The 21,736-nt window shown below is 35.7% G+C and overlaps 1 protein-coding gene across 1 annotated transcript in view; it reads left to right on the forward strand.

Annotated features, from left to right (window-relative positions):
* The window catches only part of LOC134626107 (immunoglobulin mu heavy chain-like), a 56,385-nt gene extending 50,092 nt beyond the window's left edge, over positions 1–6,293 (forward strand). Inside the window, exons 13-14 of the mRNA XM_065470557.1 lie at positions 296–429; positions 6,150–6,293. Of these exons, the coding sequence (XP_065326629.1) occupies positions 296–429; positions 6,150–6,161 (146 nt within the window). The 3' untranslated portion in view covers positions 6,162–6,293. The remainder of the gene's footprint in view (positions 1–295; positions 430–6,149) is intronic.
* The last annotated feature ends 15,443 nt before the right edge of the window (positions 6,294–21,736 follow it).

Here is a 21,736-nt window from a genome sequence, read left to right on the forward strand (position 1 = left end):
AAAGTTTGCTTTTTGTTGTCATGTTGTTTTCAATATGTCTGAGTCACAGTGTCTAATTGCTTGATATGTGTGCTGTCTGTTTGAAATAAATGTGGCATGGAAACTCTTTGGTATATATGTGAATGGAAAACTTGAAACAACACTAAAAGCAGACATACACATAAACTTTTCCATTTTTCAACTTTCAATTAATACTAGTTAAAAAGAGGAAAACTGTATTACCCTTGTAAACAAATATAAAACTGATGTACATAGATTTCCTCTAACCAAGTGTACTGTACCTTCCACTTCTTAGATGATCTTTGTGATCTGAGTTGGGACAATATCACCGCTGAAGAGGATTTTAGCAGCCTGTGGTCCACAGCTTCCTCCTTCATGTTCCTCTTCATATTCTCTCTCTTCTATGGCATAATTATCAGCCTTCTTAAGGTAAACATGCAATTTACATTTTCTGCATTTCAGTTTGATTGAACACTGAAGTCTGTGAGTTGCAATGTAGGATAAACTCAATCACAAGAAAATGCAGTACACTGATTGAGTGCTCAGAAGAGCACTCAAAGATATATTTTTTAAATAAATTAGGAATAAGCTATTTTAATGTTCTGTTTGTACTTTTTAAAAGCACACCTTAACATGAAAATTATACAATTAGCTTTTTAAATGAGGAAAAAATGAATATAAGGCAAGGCAAGGCAAGGCAAGTTTATTTATATAGCACAATTCAACAACAAGGTGATTCAAAGTGCTTTACAGAGACATTAAAAACAAAAACAAATAAAAAGCACGATTTAAAATTGATTAAGACAAGCAAACAAACAAACAAACAAACAAACAAAACAGTATTTAAAATCAAAAATCAAAACAGTAGATAAAATCAGAACAGTAGATAAAATCAGAACAGTAGATAAAGTCAGTAGTTAAAATGTAAGTTTTGAAATTTAAGCTTAAAAGTGTGGATTTGGTGCTTTATTCAAAAGCAGCTGAGAATAGGTGAGTCTTCAACCTGGATTTAAATAAACTGAGTGTTTCAGCTGATCTGAGGCTTTCTGGGAGTTTGTTCCAGATATATGGAGCATAAAAGCTGAATGCAGCTTCTCCGTGTCTGGTTCTGACTCTGGGAACTGATAAAAAACCGGATCCAGATGACCTGAGGGATCTGGAAGGTTCATACTGGGTCAGGAGGTCACTGATGTATTTTGGTCCTAAACCATTCAGAGCTTTATAAACCAGCATCAGAACTTTAAAGTCTATCCTCTGACGGACAGGCAGCCAGTGTAAAGACCTCAGAGCTGGACTGATGTGGTCCACTTTTTTGGTCTTAGTGAGGACTCTAGCAGCAGAGTTCTGAATGAGCTGTAGTTGTCTGACTGATTTTTTAGGTAGACCTGTAAAGATGCTGTTACAGTAATCAAGCCTGCTAAAGATGAATGCATGGACTAGTTTTTCCAGGTCGTGTTGAGACATCAGATCTTTTATCCTTGAAATATTCTTGAGGTGATAGTAAGCCGATTTTGTTATTGTCTTAATGTGTTTTTCTAAGTTTAGGTCTGCATCCATCACTACACCCAAATTTCTCGCCTGGTTGGTGGTTTTTAGGTGTATAGATTGAAGTTCTCTGGTGACCTGTAATCGTTTTTCTTTGGCACCAAAGACTATTACTTCAGTTTTGTTTTTGTTTAGCTGGAGAAAATTGTGGCACAACCAGTCATTAGTTTCCTCAATGCATTTACCAAGAGCCTGTACAGGGCCTTGGTCTCCTGGTGACATTGTGATATATATTTGTGTGTCATCTGCGTAGCTATGATAGTTTATTTTGTTGTTCTTTATAATCTGTGCCAGTGGGAGCATGTAGATGTTAAACAGAAGGGGTCCCAAGATGGAACCTTGGGGAACTCCACATGTGATACTTGTCTGCTCAGATGTGAAGTTACCTATTGATACAAAGTATTTCCTGTTTTCTAAGTATGTTTTGAACCAGTTTAGTACAGTTCCTGAAAGACCTGCCCAGTTCTCCAGTCGTTTGAGTAATATGTTGTGGTCAACTGTATCAAATGCTGCACTGAGATCCAGTAAAACTAAGACTGACATTTTTCCACTGTCTGTATTCAGACATATGTCATTAAACACTTTGGTCAGAGCGGTTTCAGTGCTGTGGTTCTGTCTAAAACCTGACTGGAAGGCATCATAGCAGTTATTCTGTGTTAAGAAGTAATTGAGCTGTTGAGAAACTGCTTTTTCAATGATCTTACTTAAAAATGGGAGGTTTGAGATCGGCCTGTAGTTATTCATTTGTGTCTTGTCAAGATTGTCCTTTTTCAGTATAGGTTTAATTACAGCAGTTTTTAGTGATTCTGGAAACACACCTGACGTTAAAGAAAAGTTTATGATCTGTAACAGGTCTGACTCCAAAGTCTTTGAGACCTTTTTGAAAAAACTCGTTGGCAGGACATCTAAACAGCAAGAGGAGGAGTTCAGTTGACCTAAGATGTCCTCCAGGTCTTTGTTGTTAATAGGGTGAAACTGTTTGATGGTGTTTAAACAGTTTTTTGGTGGACACAGTACATGTCCTGGATCTGCTGTTGATGTACCAATTGCTTGTCTAATCTTTTGGATTTTTTCTGTGAAGAATTTGGCAAAGTCATTGCAGGCCATGGTCGAATGAAGTTCAGCTGCCACTGACACAGGAGGGTTTGTTAGCCTGTCAACTGTAGAAAATAGGACCCGAGCGTTATGACTGTTTTTGGTGATGATGTCAGAGAAGTAGGACCTCCTTGCACTCCTCAGTTGTAAATTATAATTGTGAAGTTTCTCTTTATAGATGTCATAATGAACCTGGAGGTTTGTTTTTCTCCATCTGCGCTCAGCTTTCCTACACTCTCTTTTTTCATATTTCACCAGTGTGGAGTTTCTCCATGGAGACTTCTTCCTTCCAGAGATAACCTTCACCTTAATGGGAGCAATAGTGTCCATTACATTTAACATTTTAGCATTGAAGCTAGTGACGAGCTCATTGACTGAACCTCTGGACAGGTCAGGTGTTAATGGGAAGACCTGGTTAAAGATCTCACTACTGTGTTCAGTTATACACCGTTTTGTGATCACTGCTGTTGATATAGTTGTGTGGGCTGAGATTTTACTTTCAAAGAAAACACAGTAATGATCAGACAGGCCCACATCAGACACAGTAACCTTTGAAATGCTCAGGCCCTTGGAGATCAGTAGGTCAAGAGTGTGTCCTCTATTATGTGTGGCCTCTGTTACATGCTGAGTCAGCCCAAAGTTGCCCAGAGTGTTACTCAGGTCTTTAGTCCCTTTGTCCTGAGGGTTGTCCACATGGATGTTAAAATCCCCAACAATAATTACACAGTCGAAATCAACACAGATCACAGACAGCAGTTCACTGAGGTCATTAAAAAAGTCTGTGCAGTATTTGGGAGGCCTGTAAACATTAAGAAACACAACTTTGGATGGGGCCTTCAGCTGTAACGCCACATATTCAAAAGACTGAAAACTTCCAGGAGATAGCTGCTTACATTGAAATGATTCATTAAATAAGACGGCAACCCCTCCTCCTCTCCTGCTCACCCTGGCCTCACTGATAAAACTGTAGTTAGGAGGGGTCGTCTCGATGAGAACAGCTCCACTGTTACTTTGGTCCAACCAAGTTTCAGTTAAAAACATAAAATCAAGGCTGTGCTCAGTGATTAAATCATTAATTAAAAATGTTTTCCCAGCTAAAGATCTAACGTTTAATAAAGCCAACTTAAGTGTTTTAGAGGTATTATTTGCCCCCTCGTGTTTGGGAGCAGTCTGTGGCACACAAGGTATGTTTACTACATTTAAAGATCTTTTAGAGTGCAGCTCTCTGTGTTTTGACCAGGCCACATGTCTCCTTCTGTCACCTAAAAGTACAGAAATTTTGAAACCTTCTAATAAACAGGGTCCCAGCTTCTCCTGGGAAAAGTCACCACTGTCATAATCCTCGCAGCCCGGACCCTCCACACATCACACATCAGACTGCGGAGACAGAGCATGAAGGTGGTAAGGAGGAACTAAGGGCGGCGAGGCTGCGCAGTGTAACTTTGGTTGCTCTGTTGAGGGCGGGGCTCGATGGCGAACCTTTGGCTGCTCTGGTGGGGGGTTAATGGGGGACAAAAAGGGATTGGGCCGGGGGGTAGATCTGAGCCCAGCATTGACCCGCTCCATCATCTCCTCAGTGAATTTCAGGTGTGGGGAGGAGGGAGAAAGGGAGGGGGAGGAGGGTGATGGCCTGTCAGGGGTTTGGGGGACTGGGGAAGGTCGTGGTCCCTGGTCCTGGTCGTTGGTGTTGTTGAGAGAGGTGGAGGCAAATAGGGACCCCTCTTCTTGCCTCAGATGTCTCTCCTTTCTGAGGCTCTTCCCGGGTGGGGGCAGATGGAGCTCCTCCTCAAGGTTTCTGCTGGGCTTTGTTTGTTCTTGGAGTACTGTTTGTTCCTCTTTATGAGATAACTCCTCGTTTATCTCAGCCTTGGCACCAAGCACAGATGGATGACGTATGGAATAAAACAAGTTGGAGGTGAACAGTTTCACCCCTGACTTGTTAAAATTAAATCCATTTGCTTTAAACAGATGCCTGCGTTCCCAAAAAATATTAAAGTTGTTGATAAAATGCACTGAGTGGTCAGTACATGCTGATATAAGCCATTTATTCAGTGCAAACAATCTGCTGAATCTCTCGTCTCCTCCTCTGACGGGCGGTACAGGCCCACTGATGAATACAGCTGCATTCAGAGAGTTTACAGTATTTAATAATCCAGTAAAGTCCCGTTTCAGAACCTCCGACTGTTGTTTGGACACATCGTTTGACCCTGTATGCAGAACAATATTTGTCACAGTTGGATATTCATCTGCAATCTGAAGAATTCTCTCCTTCAGGTTGTTGACCATATCCTTAGGAAAGCATAGGACTTTAGTGTTCTTACCGCACATCCTTTGTACATCCTTTACGGCAGAGTCACCCACAATCAGGGTTTCAGGCCTAGCCTTTAGCTTTCCCTGTGGCCTTTTACTTTTCAACAGATTTTCAGACCTTACTTCGCTACTTTTAGATGGATGGTTGTCCGATATAGATCCAGGGTCCTTTGATAGTGGAGCAAATCTGTTCTGCAGTTTCACATTCAGTTGTTTTGGAGGTTTGTTGTTAACCTTTCTATTCACGGTTGTCCAGTCCTGTTTCCTCCCGTATACAGGGGTAGAAGAGCTTCTCTGTCTCGTAGGAAGTGAAGGCCAGTCGGTTTCAGAGATTTCAGCTCGCTGTGTTCTGCCTGTGATACGTCCTCCCCCTTCTAGGAGACATGATTTGTGTCTTGGTTTTGCACCAGGACAGTCCAAGGGGGGATTATCGCTTGATGATTTATAGTAATGCACAGAGTCTACTTTCTTGGTCATGTTATCTGTGCTCCTTAGCTGTGTACTAGCTTGCTCATCGCCATTGCTTTGAATCAAAGGCAAGGTTGTTTCATTTCCACACAGTCCATTTACCTCCACATTTACTTCTAAGCGATGAATTTTTGTCTCCAGTACTGCAATCTTCTGCAGGAGTTTGTGGTAGTCATCTGTGGAGAGGGAAGGCATCTTGTTGCTAGTTAGCCTAGCTAGTTAGCCTAGCAGTTAGCACCTTTCCAGGCTATTGAGGCTGTTCGGAGTCCAGACGCTGTAATCAGGCTTCAGCTGTGTCTAGGCCACAGACACACGGAGCGCTGAGGATAAGGTAACTAAAAATGTTGCTGTTTCTGTTAAGAACACTTTAGTCCTAATGATCTATAAGTGTCCAGAAGCTCTCGCAGGTAGGCTCATACAGAAAAAAGGGAAAAAATCAGCATAAAAATCAATAAAAATCAATAAAAGAAGCAAAGCATTTGAAGAGCAAAGAGAGGAAGCGTCCACACTCACAAAAGGGGGCGGGTTAGCCCCCTTTTGTGAGTCATTTCTAATCATAAATTAGAAATGATTAGGCTTTAAATTATTCCAAAACTATCTCCTGGAATAAGTAACATTAAGATGTAAATTTAGAGTACATTAAGGTTTACTAGTAATAGTAATTAAATTACTGCTCTTAACAGATTTTTTTTTAACTTTCTGATGTTGTTGTTTGTTTGTTTTTTTTGCAGATAAAGAGATGATAACAAATTGGATGGAATGGGTGCGCTTCATTTCTAATCTGTTTTTAAAATCTATTTTTCATTTTCTTTTTATGCACATAATCATTTATTTGTTATGTTTAATGTCTGACATATATAAATACCCAATTAAGAGATGTGGAAAATGTGAAAAGTATGTTAATAAAATGAAAATGCATATTAAACTGCATCTTATGGTCAGTTCACTTCTGTAAATGCTTCATTAAATTAAAGTTAGTTTAATAAGATTCAGTAAATAACATTTGTCACCTTAAATATTAAACAGAATATCAATGTCAGCATGTAATAAACATCGAAAGCATTTTTGATGTTGCTCTATCATTTTGCAAGGTCTCTAAGAATAACACAACAACATCTGAAGTCAATGTACCGTAAACCGCTGTTATCAGTTAGAGCCTGGAGGTTTTGAGTTTCCTGGTGCACCCATGGGACCACACCTGCACAACTACAACTGTACACCAATCATTACAACTGTGGATGAATTTCACTGAAATAACATACTCATCTGGCAGCTTACTGTATTTGCATCTCCATAGTTCATTTGAGTCACATTTCCAAATTCCTGTTATCAATTAAGGCCTGATGTTTTTTCAGTTTCTAAACGTGTCATTTTTAGGGAACTGCTTCTCTGCACGTTTGGGGCCACATTTGTATAAGTAGATTTCTTCAAATCCCCCCAAAAATCGTGTTAGGTTGCACATGTATCCAGCTATATATTGATACACATGCGTTCAGAAGGCATAAATGTTTGTAGACAAAAAGAATATATGCTCAAAATGTAAACACACATATATGTCTATACATATATATATATATATATATATATAGAGAGAGAGAGAGAGAGAGAGAGAGAGAGAGAGAGAGAGAGAGATGATGTAATGCATAAAAATCAATTTAACCCTTAGATGAATAAGTGACCTGTAGTAATTTCCTATTGAATTTTATGGGATATTTTGGTTCTACAGTACATGACAAACAAGCCCATCAAGTAGAACTTGACATTGCCACCTAAATGTCTACACCTTTTTCAAAGCTGAGCACTGAATTCATGAATGGTATCATCAATGCATGACAAGTCTTCCTCACTGAGCTCTGAAAGGAGCGCGCCACACCACATATGAGAAGTTGATTGGAAGGTTGCCCTTCCAATCAACTTCTGCAAACCCCAATAACTGCAAACCGCAACAACTGAAGCAATGTGAAGGTGTGGGAGTGACTCAGCCACAGGAATAAAGGAGACAGGCCCAACCAAAGACAACAAGATTTCAGATTTCAATGAAGATCATAAAGTCAGCAGTCAGTGTGGGAAATGCAATGTACCTGTGTGCACAGGGATTTCAGCCAGAAACAGGTAGTTTGTCAAAACTTCATATAGTAAGGAGACAAAGCAAGAAGCAAAAGCAAGCAAGCCTGTACACACACATGTGTATACTCTCTCACGAACAGAAAATCAATGTTGACATTGATCTATTGATTTTGTGTGTTTTATTTTTCTTTTAAAAATGTTTTTTTAAAAACCGGATAATACAAAATATTTCAAACATTAAATCATTCTTGTGTGGACAAAAATATAGTACAAGTATAACGCAAATCAATATTCTTAATTAAAATAACAAAAGTGGCATAAACACATAGATTGTCCAGTTACACATACATCTTAAGGACAGCCACTGTTTGCGTTTTATTGCAATTAACATTTTATCCTTCATAATTTAACATCCATTCAGATTTGCAGTTTTAACCATTGCATTGTTTTGAAACCTCATCTAAAACATTTTCATCTGTGACGGTATAAAAACTCATAATATTGCCAAATACGTACAGCTTTACACAATACTCAGTGAATAACTGAAGTGGGAAATATGATGAAATACCACCACCTACTGGGTTAGCTTGTTTTGCAGTTAATAAAACAGTTGTATGATGTTGATGCTTTGAATAGAAGCAGTGCTTGGAAACAAAAGAATTCACTTACTTCATGCAAAAATTAAAAGGTGTTTATTATTATTATTATTATTATTATTATTATTATTATTATATGTATTTGCATTCAGATAATGGTGCTGTGTGGCTGAGAAACTGAAGCAGCAAAAAAGGAACTCCATCTCCAGGCTGCCTCCTTTGTGTATTCTGTACAGAGAGGTGACCTGTACAAATTCAAGCCTTGCTTCTGCTGCCATCTACAGGTCTTTATGTAGACAAAAACATATAGTGTGAAACTGTCTGTCCCTGATTAATGAAAGAATAAACATAAAGTGGACAGAAGTGTACAAAATGTGAGGTTTTAACCAACAATTATTTCCTGTCAAGCAAGCTTAAGTTTAACGTATTTTGAAGACCTAAAAGTCACCAGGTGCCTCTGGTACTGAGATACAAAAAAAGCAACATCCAAAAGATTTAAGTCTATTATTCAACAAGAACTCACAGCTACAAAGAAGGAAAATACATTAATGTATTTCCACTCTCATAAAAGAATAATACAGATAACACAGAAATATTCTCTTAAACCTTTTTAAAATATGCCTCTGTTTTTGTGATCATCTTAACTAGAACATCCTGTTGTTTTCATAGTCTAAAACTCTTAAGTTCTGGCAAGAATGGGGAGGTTTTGGTAAGAGCTTGTGTCACTGTGATACTACGGGAGCTACTACACAGTGTTATACCCCATAACAAAAACTATGTCGTGAAACCCCTCTCCTCTTCCTCTGTCCTGTAAATTTTGAAGCATAGTGCTGATCAGGTAAAACTTATGAAAAAGGTATATTTTATTTATAAATATATTTAGTCATCATTAATTATTATCCATTAATTACTAATTTAGGCATTTGTAATACACAGTTAAAATGGGGAAATAGGTACAGCAATAATAAAACATACTAATTATTAGAATACACTACGTAAAAAAATAATGTGTTTTCTATAACTGCAAAGAAGCACACAATAGTAATAACTAATCAATAGTAACTCTTATTATAAAGCTATTGCAAGATGCTGGGATTTTTTTATTCAAATTATTAAATCTTGAATTTATATTCATGAAAAGGGGCCGTATTTATATAGAATGGCCACAATATTTTGGCAGAATATTTGTCTTATTGCTTTTATTCCATAATGGGTGATAGCTACACAGTGGCATAGGTTTTTGAACGAACATGTGTCACAGTGTGGAGCGGCCACACTGATTCACACAGTTACAAAAACCTCCTTGAGAGGCAATGTCTTTCTGCTATAACTAGACTGTGTGATGCATACTATAAGCACAAACTTCATTAATATAGTTAGTTCTTTTGCATATCCTAAAATTCTGATGGAAATAAGCTTTTTATTACCAAAAAGGCAGATTTAATAATTTAATTGTTGATCCATGCTGTGCAAACAAAAACATATCATAATGAAATAATTATTAGTTCCAAATTGATTGTGTTCATTAGATGTGTATGACAGTTAGACTGTATGGTAAAAGAGGGCCACAGCTACAAAACCTCTGAAGAAACACTTTTCATTAGACCAGTTACAAATATTAAAAATGAGTTAACTTGAAGACTTTGGATGATAGACTTAAAAACATGTATGTACTCAATCTTTGTACTTGTTAGGTTTTTTTCCTGCATTTAAAATACAGACTAGCAGTTTGTGAAGCACATTTTTCTCGCTTCTGTAATACTGAGGTTATTTTTTGTAAAAGTCATACAAAATGTACCACTTAAAACATTTACTTTACAAAAAGTAAATATTTTCATATTCTTTCATAGAGTTCATGATTAATGAATATGTGCAGATGTGATGTCCAGTTTGAAGGGTGGAGTTTTTGTAAAGGGTTGTATTACAGTGCAAAATTACGGCCACAGTGAGACAGACTGTGACAAAAACCTCCTGTCATTGTGAAACATGGGGGATCAAAACATTGTTTCTGTAGAAATCATGAGCATATTTTAAATGGAAACAAAAAACATTTATGACGATCATCAAATTGAATTTTGCCTTTTTCTGTCCTAATTAATAGAAGGTATAAATGTGTGATGTGTAAGCAGAGCCTTCATCAATATGCAGTCAGCTCTTTAGCGTATCCTAAAATTAAGGTTTTTAAAAAAAAAACAAAAAAAAAACACATTTTTTTGTTAAAGAAGATTTTGTTATTATCAGTATTGTGAAAACAAAACCAAATTATCATTCCTGCTACTGAAAAATGAGAATTCACATAAAATGCAAATAAAAAAACAAGAGTCTAATAAGATAATTATTATTCCCACAATAATGCATATTAGATGTTTACAACTGCAGTGACTATTTCGCTACCAGGGGTATATTTTTATTTTGTTTCATGTATCCTAATCATATCCCAAAGTTGAACTGAACAAGTAAAGGTATATATACAGACAGACAGTTTGCAGGGTGGAGTTTTTGTATAGGACTTCATCACAGTGCAGTATAGCAGCCACAGTGACCTGTACTGTGAAAAAAACCTGTCATTGACAAAAATGTCATCATTACATTGTGTCTGAAGAAAGCATGAGCATATTTAAATGGCAGCAAAAAATATTTGCCAAAGTTCTGTTAAGGAAACTTAAACACATCCACTAACATGATGAATTCTCCCTGTATGAACGAAAGGGTTACTGACTACATACAGCATGTATTATAAATTACACTGCATCAAAAAAGTATTTCTTTGCACAAAAAGACCCAAGAAGACAAAGAAAAAGATCATTCACCTCTTTTTGTTTAATATTCAACGCTAACATATTGGGCTTATTTCTCTTCTGTGGGATATTTGGCCTTTGTTTGAACTTGTTCTTAACTATACAAACCACACATTGTTATACCTGACTAAGGTATCTAAATGCGTGTTACTATTTAGTTAATAACTGGGTTTCAAGACATATGATAGTTAGGATTCAAGGTTTAAAATAAAATAATAACACTAATAAAAGAGACATATAAAACTGAAAAAATAATAGACCACACTTTCATGAAACTGAATCTTTAAAAAATCTTTTAAAAAACTGATAGTGCAGTTGCAAAGTATCAGAGGTTTTTGTATCACTAGTTGCAACAGTGGATATGATGGGAGCCACAGTGATATCTGGCAATACAAAAACATGTCCTAAACTTATACAGAAAGTCGCTGAGCCTTAAAAATGAGAAATTGTTTTACTCTGCCACATTTCAGAAGAAAGGTTATATTCAATAGAATACTGTACTGTTAGCAATCTGTCTGCAATTTATAAGTAAGATGACAGTTATTACCAATCTGTCTGAGATTGCTTTAACTGATGGCGTTTGATTTTTGCTGTGAAATTTGGATTGTTGGGAACCCAATCTCGCCCTGTATCATTGGTGTCATAGGTTAGGGGATTTTTTCTTGGCACACTTTGGACATGAAATGAGCATAATTTAAAGGCCAGCTACCTAAGTATGATGCTGACCCTGTCCATCCTTTTATGACCACAGTGTACTCATCTTCTGATGGCTGCTTCCAGTAGGATGATGTGCCATATCACAAAGCTCAAATGATCTCAATCATTGGGAACACAGTGATACTTTATTTGGCAATACAAAAACTTGACATAAGTTGAATTTCTGCAGAAAGTCAGGGTACTTCATAAAACATGAAATTGGTTCATTGTGAAGAAAAAGGCTATTGTCACCAGTCAAGGAAAATTCTAGAAAATGTTGTTTAGGTTAGTATTTATTTATATATGTATTGTAATATGAAAAACAAGGAACATCACAGTACCACTGCAGGCCTTATGGGTTTGTTTAAACTAAGGCAAAAATCCATAGTTTGTGAGCTGTTGTTTTTGTATGGGATTGAACCACAGTGTACTATAACAGCCACAGTGATGCACCCTGAGACAAAAACCTCACAGCACTAAGAAAGTGACTATATGTGATGGTGATAGAGAAAAACGAGTAATTAGGTGAGACAAAAAGTGGTTTAGTGTCCTTATTGCACTGAAAATAAATACATAAAATTAAACCAACCCAGTACTAGCAAGGTGTACCTAATAAAGTGGCCAGTAAATATATATAGGCATCCCTGCTTAGTGTAAACAGTGCAACATGCAGAACATGCTGAACATGGATCCTGACAGCCAAAGTTTTTGTAAGAGTATGTGACACTGTGGGGTGGAACCCACACTGTTAAATGGCAATACAAAAACGTTCTTTTTTTGAAAGGAGAGAATATACAGGGCAAATATTCTTTATATAAATATATTAAAAGACTTAACTTTTTGACTAATAAAATCCGAACACTAGAAATGATATCTTATCCATGACCCAGTATATACCAATAAAATACAATATATATTTGCAAAAACCAAACTCAATAAATAATGACTTTTGAAAAAATAGCAATTTTGCTATTTTTCTTTAAATAAACATGAAGTCTCATATAGATAGAATGGCATTGTATGTGCAGGCAGAGCTGCAATGTTTTGCAAAAGTTTAATTGTACATAAATATTTTTTGTAAAGATGTTTTTCTCTGGTATTTGCGTTTTAATTGGGCAGAAATTTAAAGAGAATTCAAGTTCAAAGAATTCAAGACTTTCATTTAAAAAATTCTCAAAAACATCATGTTTAACCTGATTGAAAAAAAAGGAAAAGAAAAAAAGAAAAGTTTTGGTATCATCAATGCTAGTTTTAAGTTAACATGGCAGTAGCTGAAGCTAAAGACATATTTTCAGAATTTACAACGGCTCCAAAAAGGTCACATTAAATAAGCTGGCTAGCAACTGTCTTCAATACCAGCTGAAATAGTCAGAAGTCTAATGGCTGATTTAATGGCTGACAAAGTTTGCAGCTGGCTAATTACTCTATGAGCTAAACAAACAAATGGCATTTTGACAGAAACGTTGAAAACTAAATTCTTTGCTGAGGATGACAAAAGAGCTCCAACTAGAATGTGCAGAAGCATGTAAGCATGGTAGTTGGGATGGAGAGCAGTAAGAGGTGTGCAATTATTTTCTTGAACTACAATTTCAACCATCACTAAAGAAAATGCAGATCAAACAACAAATTCATGAAGATCAATCCCTGCGTTTAGATCACTTATTGTCAGCCAAATATTCTTTGCATAGTCATAAACCGATGTAAAATTACTTGTTAAATTATTATAAATATCTTGAAGAAATAATGAATGCATTATAGTCATCATGCAATGAAAGGTTTTTGTATGGATTTTAGCCACAGTGTATGGTGGGAACCACTGTAACACAGTCTATGTCAAAAACCTCATTCAACTGAAAACAAAACACTGAGAACGGAAAATTGATAAAGAAAGAAGCACTAGTGGTTAAAGACATTTGCTTTTTGTGTGTGTTTTACAAAAATATATAAAAGGAAAAACTGTTTAAAAGTTAATGATATGTTATATTTACAGTAACAGCCATTTTGAAGACACTATGAGCTTTCAACTGATAACACTTCCTATGCATTTATTTAAGCAGCTATTAAAAAAATGTTAACATACAAAACGTTCATACAAAAAATGTAAAGTAATAAAAAAGATGTTATGTCTTTAAAAAAGATTTAAGATAAATTGAAAGATTCCAAATAAAGGAAATAATATTTGTTTTCCTGCTTATCCATACTATGGCATAGGTTTTTGAAGTGTCGTGTGTCACAGTGTGGGGTGGCCACAGTGATTCACACAGTTTCAAAAACCTCCTTAAGCGAGGCAAAGTCTTTCTTTATGAAATCCTTTCATGATAATTTTAGTTTAGTGTGTGAAATGAGTGGTCATGTTGTAAATCATACATGTAAAAACTTAAAAACATAATAACATGTTACTGATGTAAGGACAAGCAAGGGCATAAATAACCGTTACAGAGAAGCTATTGAAAGACTGAGCTATTTTTAAATACTAAGATTAAAAGAAACAGCTTAATCCACATAGCACAGCATATAACTATGAAATATAGTATATGTACAAGAAGCACACAAATGATTATTACTAAAATAAATTGAAAAGAACTAACATGTGCTGCATCTAATCTGGCAGAGCTTGAGCTTTTAGAAAAAGTGTAATTGCAGTCACTATTTTTTTTTAGTTTTACTATAATTATAATTTAAGTAATTGTATGTGTTTTGTTTTGTTTCACTCTTCACAGGCAATACAAACAAGAGGAAATATTTGCATTATCAAAGTCACACACTTTATATTGTTCTTTTTATATTGTTTCTGTGGATGATTTTTTGACAGCCTGTCTGTAACTGTAAGCCAAGTCTCTAAGTGGGGACAATAAAATGACTGAACTGAGCTAAACTGAAAATCATTATACATTTTATTTTTCATTGAAAGTTTTAAACAACAAAAAATATTTGTTTTACCACTTATTGGTAAACATATAAGTAGAACATAAGCCACAGTGGCAACTACACTGTGGCACAGGTTCTTGCATCACTATGTGTCACTGTGTATATAGCTGGAGCAGCCACAGTGATTCACATAGTTACAAAAACCTCCTTAAGAGAGAAAAGACATTTTTACTGTAAAAAAAGATGTATATGTGCATATTACAAGTGGACCTTCATTAATATACAGGCAGCTCTTTAGCATGTCCTGTGCCACTGGATATTGAGAATTTACACACAGACAGAAATATTATGGAATTATGGATATGAAATGTGCTCTACAGTTATATTGTACTATATACTGTACTATATATATATATGTATATATATATATATATATATATACATATATATATATATATCCTCACCTTATACATGGAATAGTAAAAACACTAAACAAAATATGTATCAGAGGTTTTTGTATGGCTGCGTGCCAGAGTGTATAACTGGGACCACAGTGATATGTGACAATACAAAAACCTGTCCTGAGCAGAATTTATGCAGAAAGTTACTTTACTCAAAGTCCAGGTATTTAATCATCACAAGGTGTGAGTGTGTGGGCTGATGTTTTTGTTTGGGGTTGAACCACAGTGTACTATAGCGGCCACAGTGACACATCCTATGACAAAAACTTCATTCCACAAAGAAAGGGACAGTGTGTATGGTGATAATGCACTGAAATAGTAAAAGTCGTTAGTTAAACTTCAATTTCTCTTTATGTAACAGAAAAATGGAACATTGAACTGAACATTTCAGGAGCCACTTCAGGAAATGTTTTTGTATGAGTATGTGTCACTGTGTGGTGGAACCCACACTATTAAATGATAATACAAAAACACGGTTTAAACTGAACTATGGCACATGCTGTTCTGAAAAGAGAAAATTCACTGACACATTTAAAAAGGAGTAAAAAGCAATTTTGTTTATGTTTCTAAAAGCACAAATATTCATTATAGAAAGTAGTGAAATTAGTTGTTTTGACTTATAAATTCCAAGCACCATAATTTCATTATGATTCATTTTTCTTCTATCCATAATACGCCATATACCCATCATACACAATATGTTTACATATTAAGCACAAAAATATTGAGGTCTCTCAGATTAGATCAATTCAACAAGAAAATTTCAAAAATTGCTTCAAATTCTCACAAATGCCACAATTTCATTAACTCTAATGTTTGTCTGTCACTGACTGAATATTGGAATGGCTTTTTTAATTACCAAAAAAGGGCTTGTGTTAACTAGGCAGTAGGATTGAGCTAGTCATTTAGCTTGACCATTTTTGTATAGGGTTGTACTACAGTGCACTATTACGACCACAGTGATACACACTGAGACAAAATCCTTCCACTCAGAAAGATGTGATGCTGATACATAAAACAAGTACTTGAGATAACAGAACTTTTTATACACAAACTTTAATTCTGTAAGATTCAGGTTAAGATCATTTATTACATAAATTGTCCTTTCTTACATGTAGCATGGAATGAAATCCATTTCTATTTACACAACTGGGAATATTCAATACTAACTCAAATACTAGAATCAGTATTCTAACGTTGTACAAAAACTAGACTAACAGGCATATTTTCAGAATTTAGAATGACTCCAAAAAGTCACAGTAGGTAGGTTGGCTAACCCTGGTAAAATAATTGTCTTGAATGTCAACTGAGATAATCAGAACTTTAATGACTGATCAAGCTGGTAAATTAGTTTGCCACTGGCTAGACAAAGCCTTCGCATTAGTGCTGTTTTTGTCTTCATTGTTTTTTGTTGTTGTTTTTCCCAGAAAGTCTCATCTTCTCAAACTGGTACAACATCTTTCTCATTATAATCTGTGAATCTTTGAGCTGTACTGATATATCATTAAAGTGGTGGTCAAAACTGACAAAACATTTGGCTTTAATCCAGCATGACATCAAAGTCCAGCCAACACCAGCAAATGTGATCACTTTTGTCGTCAAGAGCAGATTATGGGAATGCAGAGCATGAATATTCTTTTAGATAAACGTTTTCTTCAACTAAAATTTTAACGTTTACTGGAGGAAATGCAACGGATGCCTTGAGGGTCAATCCTTGCGATTTTCATGAAAAGTAATATTCAACAAAATATATGAAGGAATAGGATTTTTTTTTTCACTTTTGCCTTGAAAAATTGTAACACTTGTACTGTACAAACAAATGTAAATGTAGTGAAACAAATGATAAATTGAAATAAAATGAAATGTATTTGTTAAAGTAATATAAAAATCTTAAAGGAGTGCATGACAGCCAGTGTGCACTGTAAAGTTTTTGTATTAGGTTGTGCCACAGTGGATAGCAGTGGCTACCACTGTAATACCTTCTATGACAAAAGCCTGATTCCACTTGAAACAAAATGATAAACAAATAAACAAACAACAGTGAGTGGGTAAAGGGATGTTTTTTCTTTCCCATATGTGCCTCACAACACTGTACAAAAAGCAAGAATGTTTGATAAGTCATATTTACAATAAGAACCCTTTTAGAACACAATGAGCTTTAAACTAATACGACATCTTTAGCATGTGTTTAAATAGTTATTTATCAATAATTTTAAATATTATTAGAGTAAATATTATTTGCGACGTTAATAACAAAAACTCAAAACTTAAAGTTCCAAGAGTAACATTTGAAATTAATTGCAGCAAGATTGAAAAACACTGTGAAAAAAAGTGAAAAACACTGACTTGTGTACACTATCAGACAAAGGTTTTTGTATGGGTATTCCTCACTGTGTATAGTGGCAGCTGGGGCTCACAGTGTTAGAAGGCAATACAAAAACCTCTCTAGTAAATACCAAAGGTTACTATATCTTTAAAAAAAAAGAAAAAAAGAATTCAGTTAATTTTCCACAAAAATATAGGTTATGAAAGTAGTTTCATCTTGAAAAATATGGCAATTTAACAGTTTTCCTCATTTGCTTTTGATTCACCATAGTTAACATAGTTCATAAACTGACAGACAGACAAAGTAAAATAGTGTTAAACTAATATAAGAAGCATTAAGGTTAGAACCAGTGTGAAGTGTCATGATAGCCAATGTACATGGGGAAGTTATTGTACAGGGTTCAACAACAGTGCACTATAACAACCACAGTGGTATATCCTATGGCAAAAACAATGGCCATGATCACGGTCCTTTTCCATCCTGCACATGGTCAGCTGTGGACACAAGTAGTAGTACCAGTGGCAGTTGTTCTTATTATACAACTTTCTGATCCGCTTGGAGCTGGGTGGGCACATAAAATAGTGTCAACTGTTATAACAAGTTGGAGCCTCATATATAGCCTAGAATGACCCAATTTATATAATTCAGACACAAGCAAGTCCTCATATAATCCTGTATGTGGAAAGTGTAAGATGAGGTATGTTTCTAACAAAACTGTTCGTAGGGAAAGCAAAGATGTTTATATGTTGGTAGTCATGTTTTCTTACACCATTACTTATGTTAGAACAACACCAGCTAAAAAGTTATAGTTTTTTTAGCCCTTATTTTGATAATAAATAAGATTAATATGTAGATCTTTACAAATTAAAATGCACCAAACGTATTTTAAATGTTGCATATTACACTTTATTTATAGTTAATTTTTACTTTAAATGTATTTCTTTCCAAAACCTATATACAGTCAGGGGTATTTTCAAACTTTCAAAGGACATCCTTTCGGGTTTATATTATTATAACACACAGGAAGCAGTCTTCACCACAACAGGTGTTTCCGCATGCAGTTAACAAACTGAAACTTTGGACTGACAGCAAAAAGCTCAGCACTGATAGTTCTTGATAATATATTGAACAAAGCAGGAGAGAGACAGTGCTTGTATGTTTTCAGCCTCAAAATACATATTTCATCAATGACATTTCCTTACAGAATAGCACATCTGAACTGAATAATGACTGAGTAAAGAAAAATCATAATTAATACCAATTCAAAACGAGTATGAGTACCACTAAGAGTATGCTGACTATGAGGAATGTAATCAGATACTAAGTCTCAGGCATGTTATTTAAGAAAGAAAAAAATCATTGCAGTAATTGATTTTTTTTTCACTTAAACTAAAGTGTACTGAAGTGTACTAACTAACTAAGTGTATTAGCAGCACCAGTTTAATCTGCAGTATAGTTTTGTGTTTGACCAATTGAGAACTAGCTAGTCACTAGTACACAATGCTGTTAGGCTCCCTACTAGATCCTCCAAATTTTTGCAAAGCACAGGGTGACTGTAGCTCAGGAGGTAGAGCAGGGGATCTACTGAACTGAAAGTCGGTGGTTGGGTCCCTGGCTGCTCCACTGGTTTATGAATGTGTGTGAATGGTGGATTGAAAGCACTACCTCATAGAAACAGTGCTTTGGAGTTGCGCCCTCATCATGAAAACTAATTTTTTTAAGCTTGTATTAGTTTCATATTTCTTTTTGTTGTCTTATTGTCTGTTTCGTATTTGTTGTTGTTCTTTAATGTGAAGCGTCCTGTGATTTTATCTTGAAGCTGTTATATAAATAAACTTACTTATTTACTAGTGAGTCAGTCTGTTATCACTATCATCGCCATAGTGATTTTGTACTAACCAGTCACTCATTCATTAATAATTCATGACTACTCAGAATATTTTTGTTCAATAAACACATATGCATATATATCAAAAGACACAGCATATTAGATGATTTACACTACTGCACAATGTGAAAACACTGTCTTTATCTTGAGACACCCGGTCATAGAGAGTGATATTTGAGGAAGGGTTTGAAAGTCATTCTTCTGTGGGGGTGAGAAGAGTTTTGTGAACCCTCATAAATACTGTCACATAAAGAAACAACTTTTGTGTTCCCAGTCAAAAGTGAATATTTTATTTGGGTCCAAAGAAACTTATCCCCAAACTGCAGCTAACAATGTCAACAAATTCCAATATTTCCTGAACTTTCTTGTCCTCCCTTGTGCCCACAGGTGTATTGCTGTGCAGAGTTGACATCAGTAGCATTTTTCCGTTTCTTTTTTACAGTAGGACACAAATGTGTTTCTTTATTACCGTGGTTAATTTTTGTGGAGCAGCTCCTAACCAAGATAGTAGATGATGAAAAAATGATCATCTTATTATGTTATGTTTCTTAGGACATGCACTTAGTCATGTCCAAACCACATGCTACCCACTGTCTGCAGGAACACCAGTAATGGTCTCCTACAAATTGCATGTTCTGTTTCCCTCCGTGTAGACTGCTCTCTCTGTCCGTGGACATTTCTCTCAGGCAACCCAGCTCACCTTGTCTGTGGATTCTCATGTGTAAATTCTCTATGTTTTTCTATGACACACCAGCCTGCTAACCACCTGTCACTCTAAGCCTCTATTCTCTTAAGTATTTGCTGTTGATAAAACTTGTGACACTTTCTCCCTGTGTCCAGCTCTTGATGTCAGAAGTTAAGATTAAAGTTATATGTTTAAAAACCAAAGCCCATTCCACAGTAACTTCGACTCCTGATCCACAATCAAAACTCAACCCAATCTCCCTGTAAGAGCACGTCCTTGTCGTAAAGCTTTTCATGTTAGGCCCATGATTATTTTTAACTCAGTGTCAAACTACTCTGCATACATATTCTTCAGATCATGTCAAGATTACTTACATAGTTAAACTTCCTCGGGGTCTTAAAATAGGGACAAGCTGTGATAAATGGTTATGGTTCAGTTATTTATATGAAGAAAGAGTTAGCTGTTAAATACTTACTTGACTCTCTTGTTTCTATGTGTGTGTGTTGGACAACCATATTTTCAGCCAAAACTAAACTCCCACTCAATTCAGGTGTAAAACTTCAGGGGAGCAAAAGAGGAAGCAGGAAGTGACGAGAGCAAACTGGAGTTGTAGCCGAGGCAGATCAGCAGGACCGAGGTGACTCCAGAGGAAAGAAGAAGGAGGCTTATGGTTAGTGAGTGTTTTTACTGAGGGCAAATGTGGGCAACATGGACATCTCATCAACACCTGTCCAGGGTGCCAACAAGTTTCTTCAAACTTCTTCAAGACACAGTTCTTTATTTTGATGACACCTTCAGGCAAACGTATTTGCCATTTCTGTTATGAAACAGTAACTAAAAAAAAACAATCACCTAACTCAACATTGAAAGCTAAATTCTGTTATTCATATTTCTTCACTATTGCAGGGGAGAATGTTTACCTACATCAATCAAGTTTGAGTTGAACAAAAAACAAGCACTGACTGTTCATAATTAACATACATACAAGGCCTTTAGGGCAACAAAGCTCTATCAGTAACATTAACTCCTACTGACTTTATCATCTGGTTGCTGTAAAAGCAGGAGCTGCCAAAGGGTCTGATAAAGAGGAAGTGTTTACAAACTGTTGGCAGGATACCTAATTTTATATAACCCAGACCACAGGAAATGGATGTCTCAACGGAAACTGCTAATAAAGAGTATACTGGGAATTGTTTTGTCTGTGAAACCTGATTCCTTTGGTTAAAATTAAATAAGTATTTGTATTGGAAACAGACTCTAACAGATCACTGTGACAGCTATGGCTACTTTGACTACTGGGGGAAAGGAACACAAGTCACAGTAACTTCTGGTAAGTGATCATGTCATGTATTTTGAGTTGGTGAAATCCTATATTTAGCTGATTATTATTAGTATTAAATAAAATCTTGGTTATATTTTGCATCTAATGTTATCTGGTGTAATACCTGTGTAAGTGATAGGTAATAGTTTCTCGGTTTAGTGTAATCACCTTTGAAATGACACAAGTAGCTGGCAAAATATTTTTTGCACTAAAGTGCAATTGAAATCTGTCACTGTGACTACTACTTTGACTACTGGGGGAAAGGAACATCCGTGACTGTCACAACAGGTAAAAAATATATGTATTTTTTCCTTTCTATGAAAAATTTAACAACACTTTTTAAGTCGTTGTATTTAGAGTTTTAAAGGGACATGTTTTTGTATGTTGGATATGTTGAGTTATTACACTGTGAACGCTGCTTTTGATTACTGGGGAAAAGGAACCACGGTCACTGTCACAACAGGTAAAAAAGGTTTTTGTCTTCATATTATAAATGTGGTTCTTTTAGAGGCATTTTTTGTTTGTTTGGTTTTTCGACATTAGTGTGACCATGAGAATCTTCAAGGTGCTTGTTTTTGTATGTTCAATGTGTTAATGTCTTATACTGTGACG

This window comes from Pelmatolapia mariae, linkage group LG4 (assembly GCF_036321145.2).
Source record: "Pelmatolapia mariae isolate MD_Pm_ZW linkage group LG4, Pm_UMD_F_2, whole genome shotgun sequence".
NCBI classification, from domain to species: Eukaryota; Metazoa; Chordata; class Actinopteri; order Cichliformes; family Cichlidae; genus Pelmatolapia; species Pelmatolapia mariae.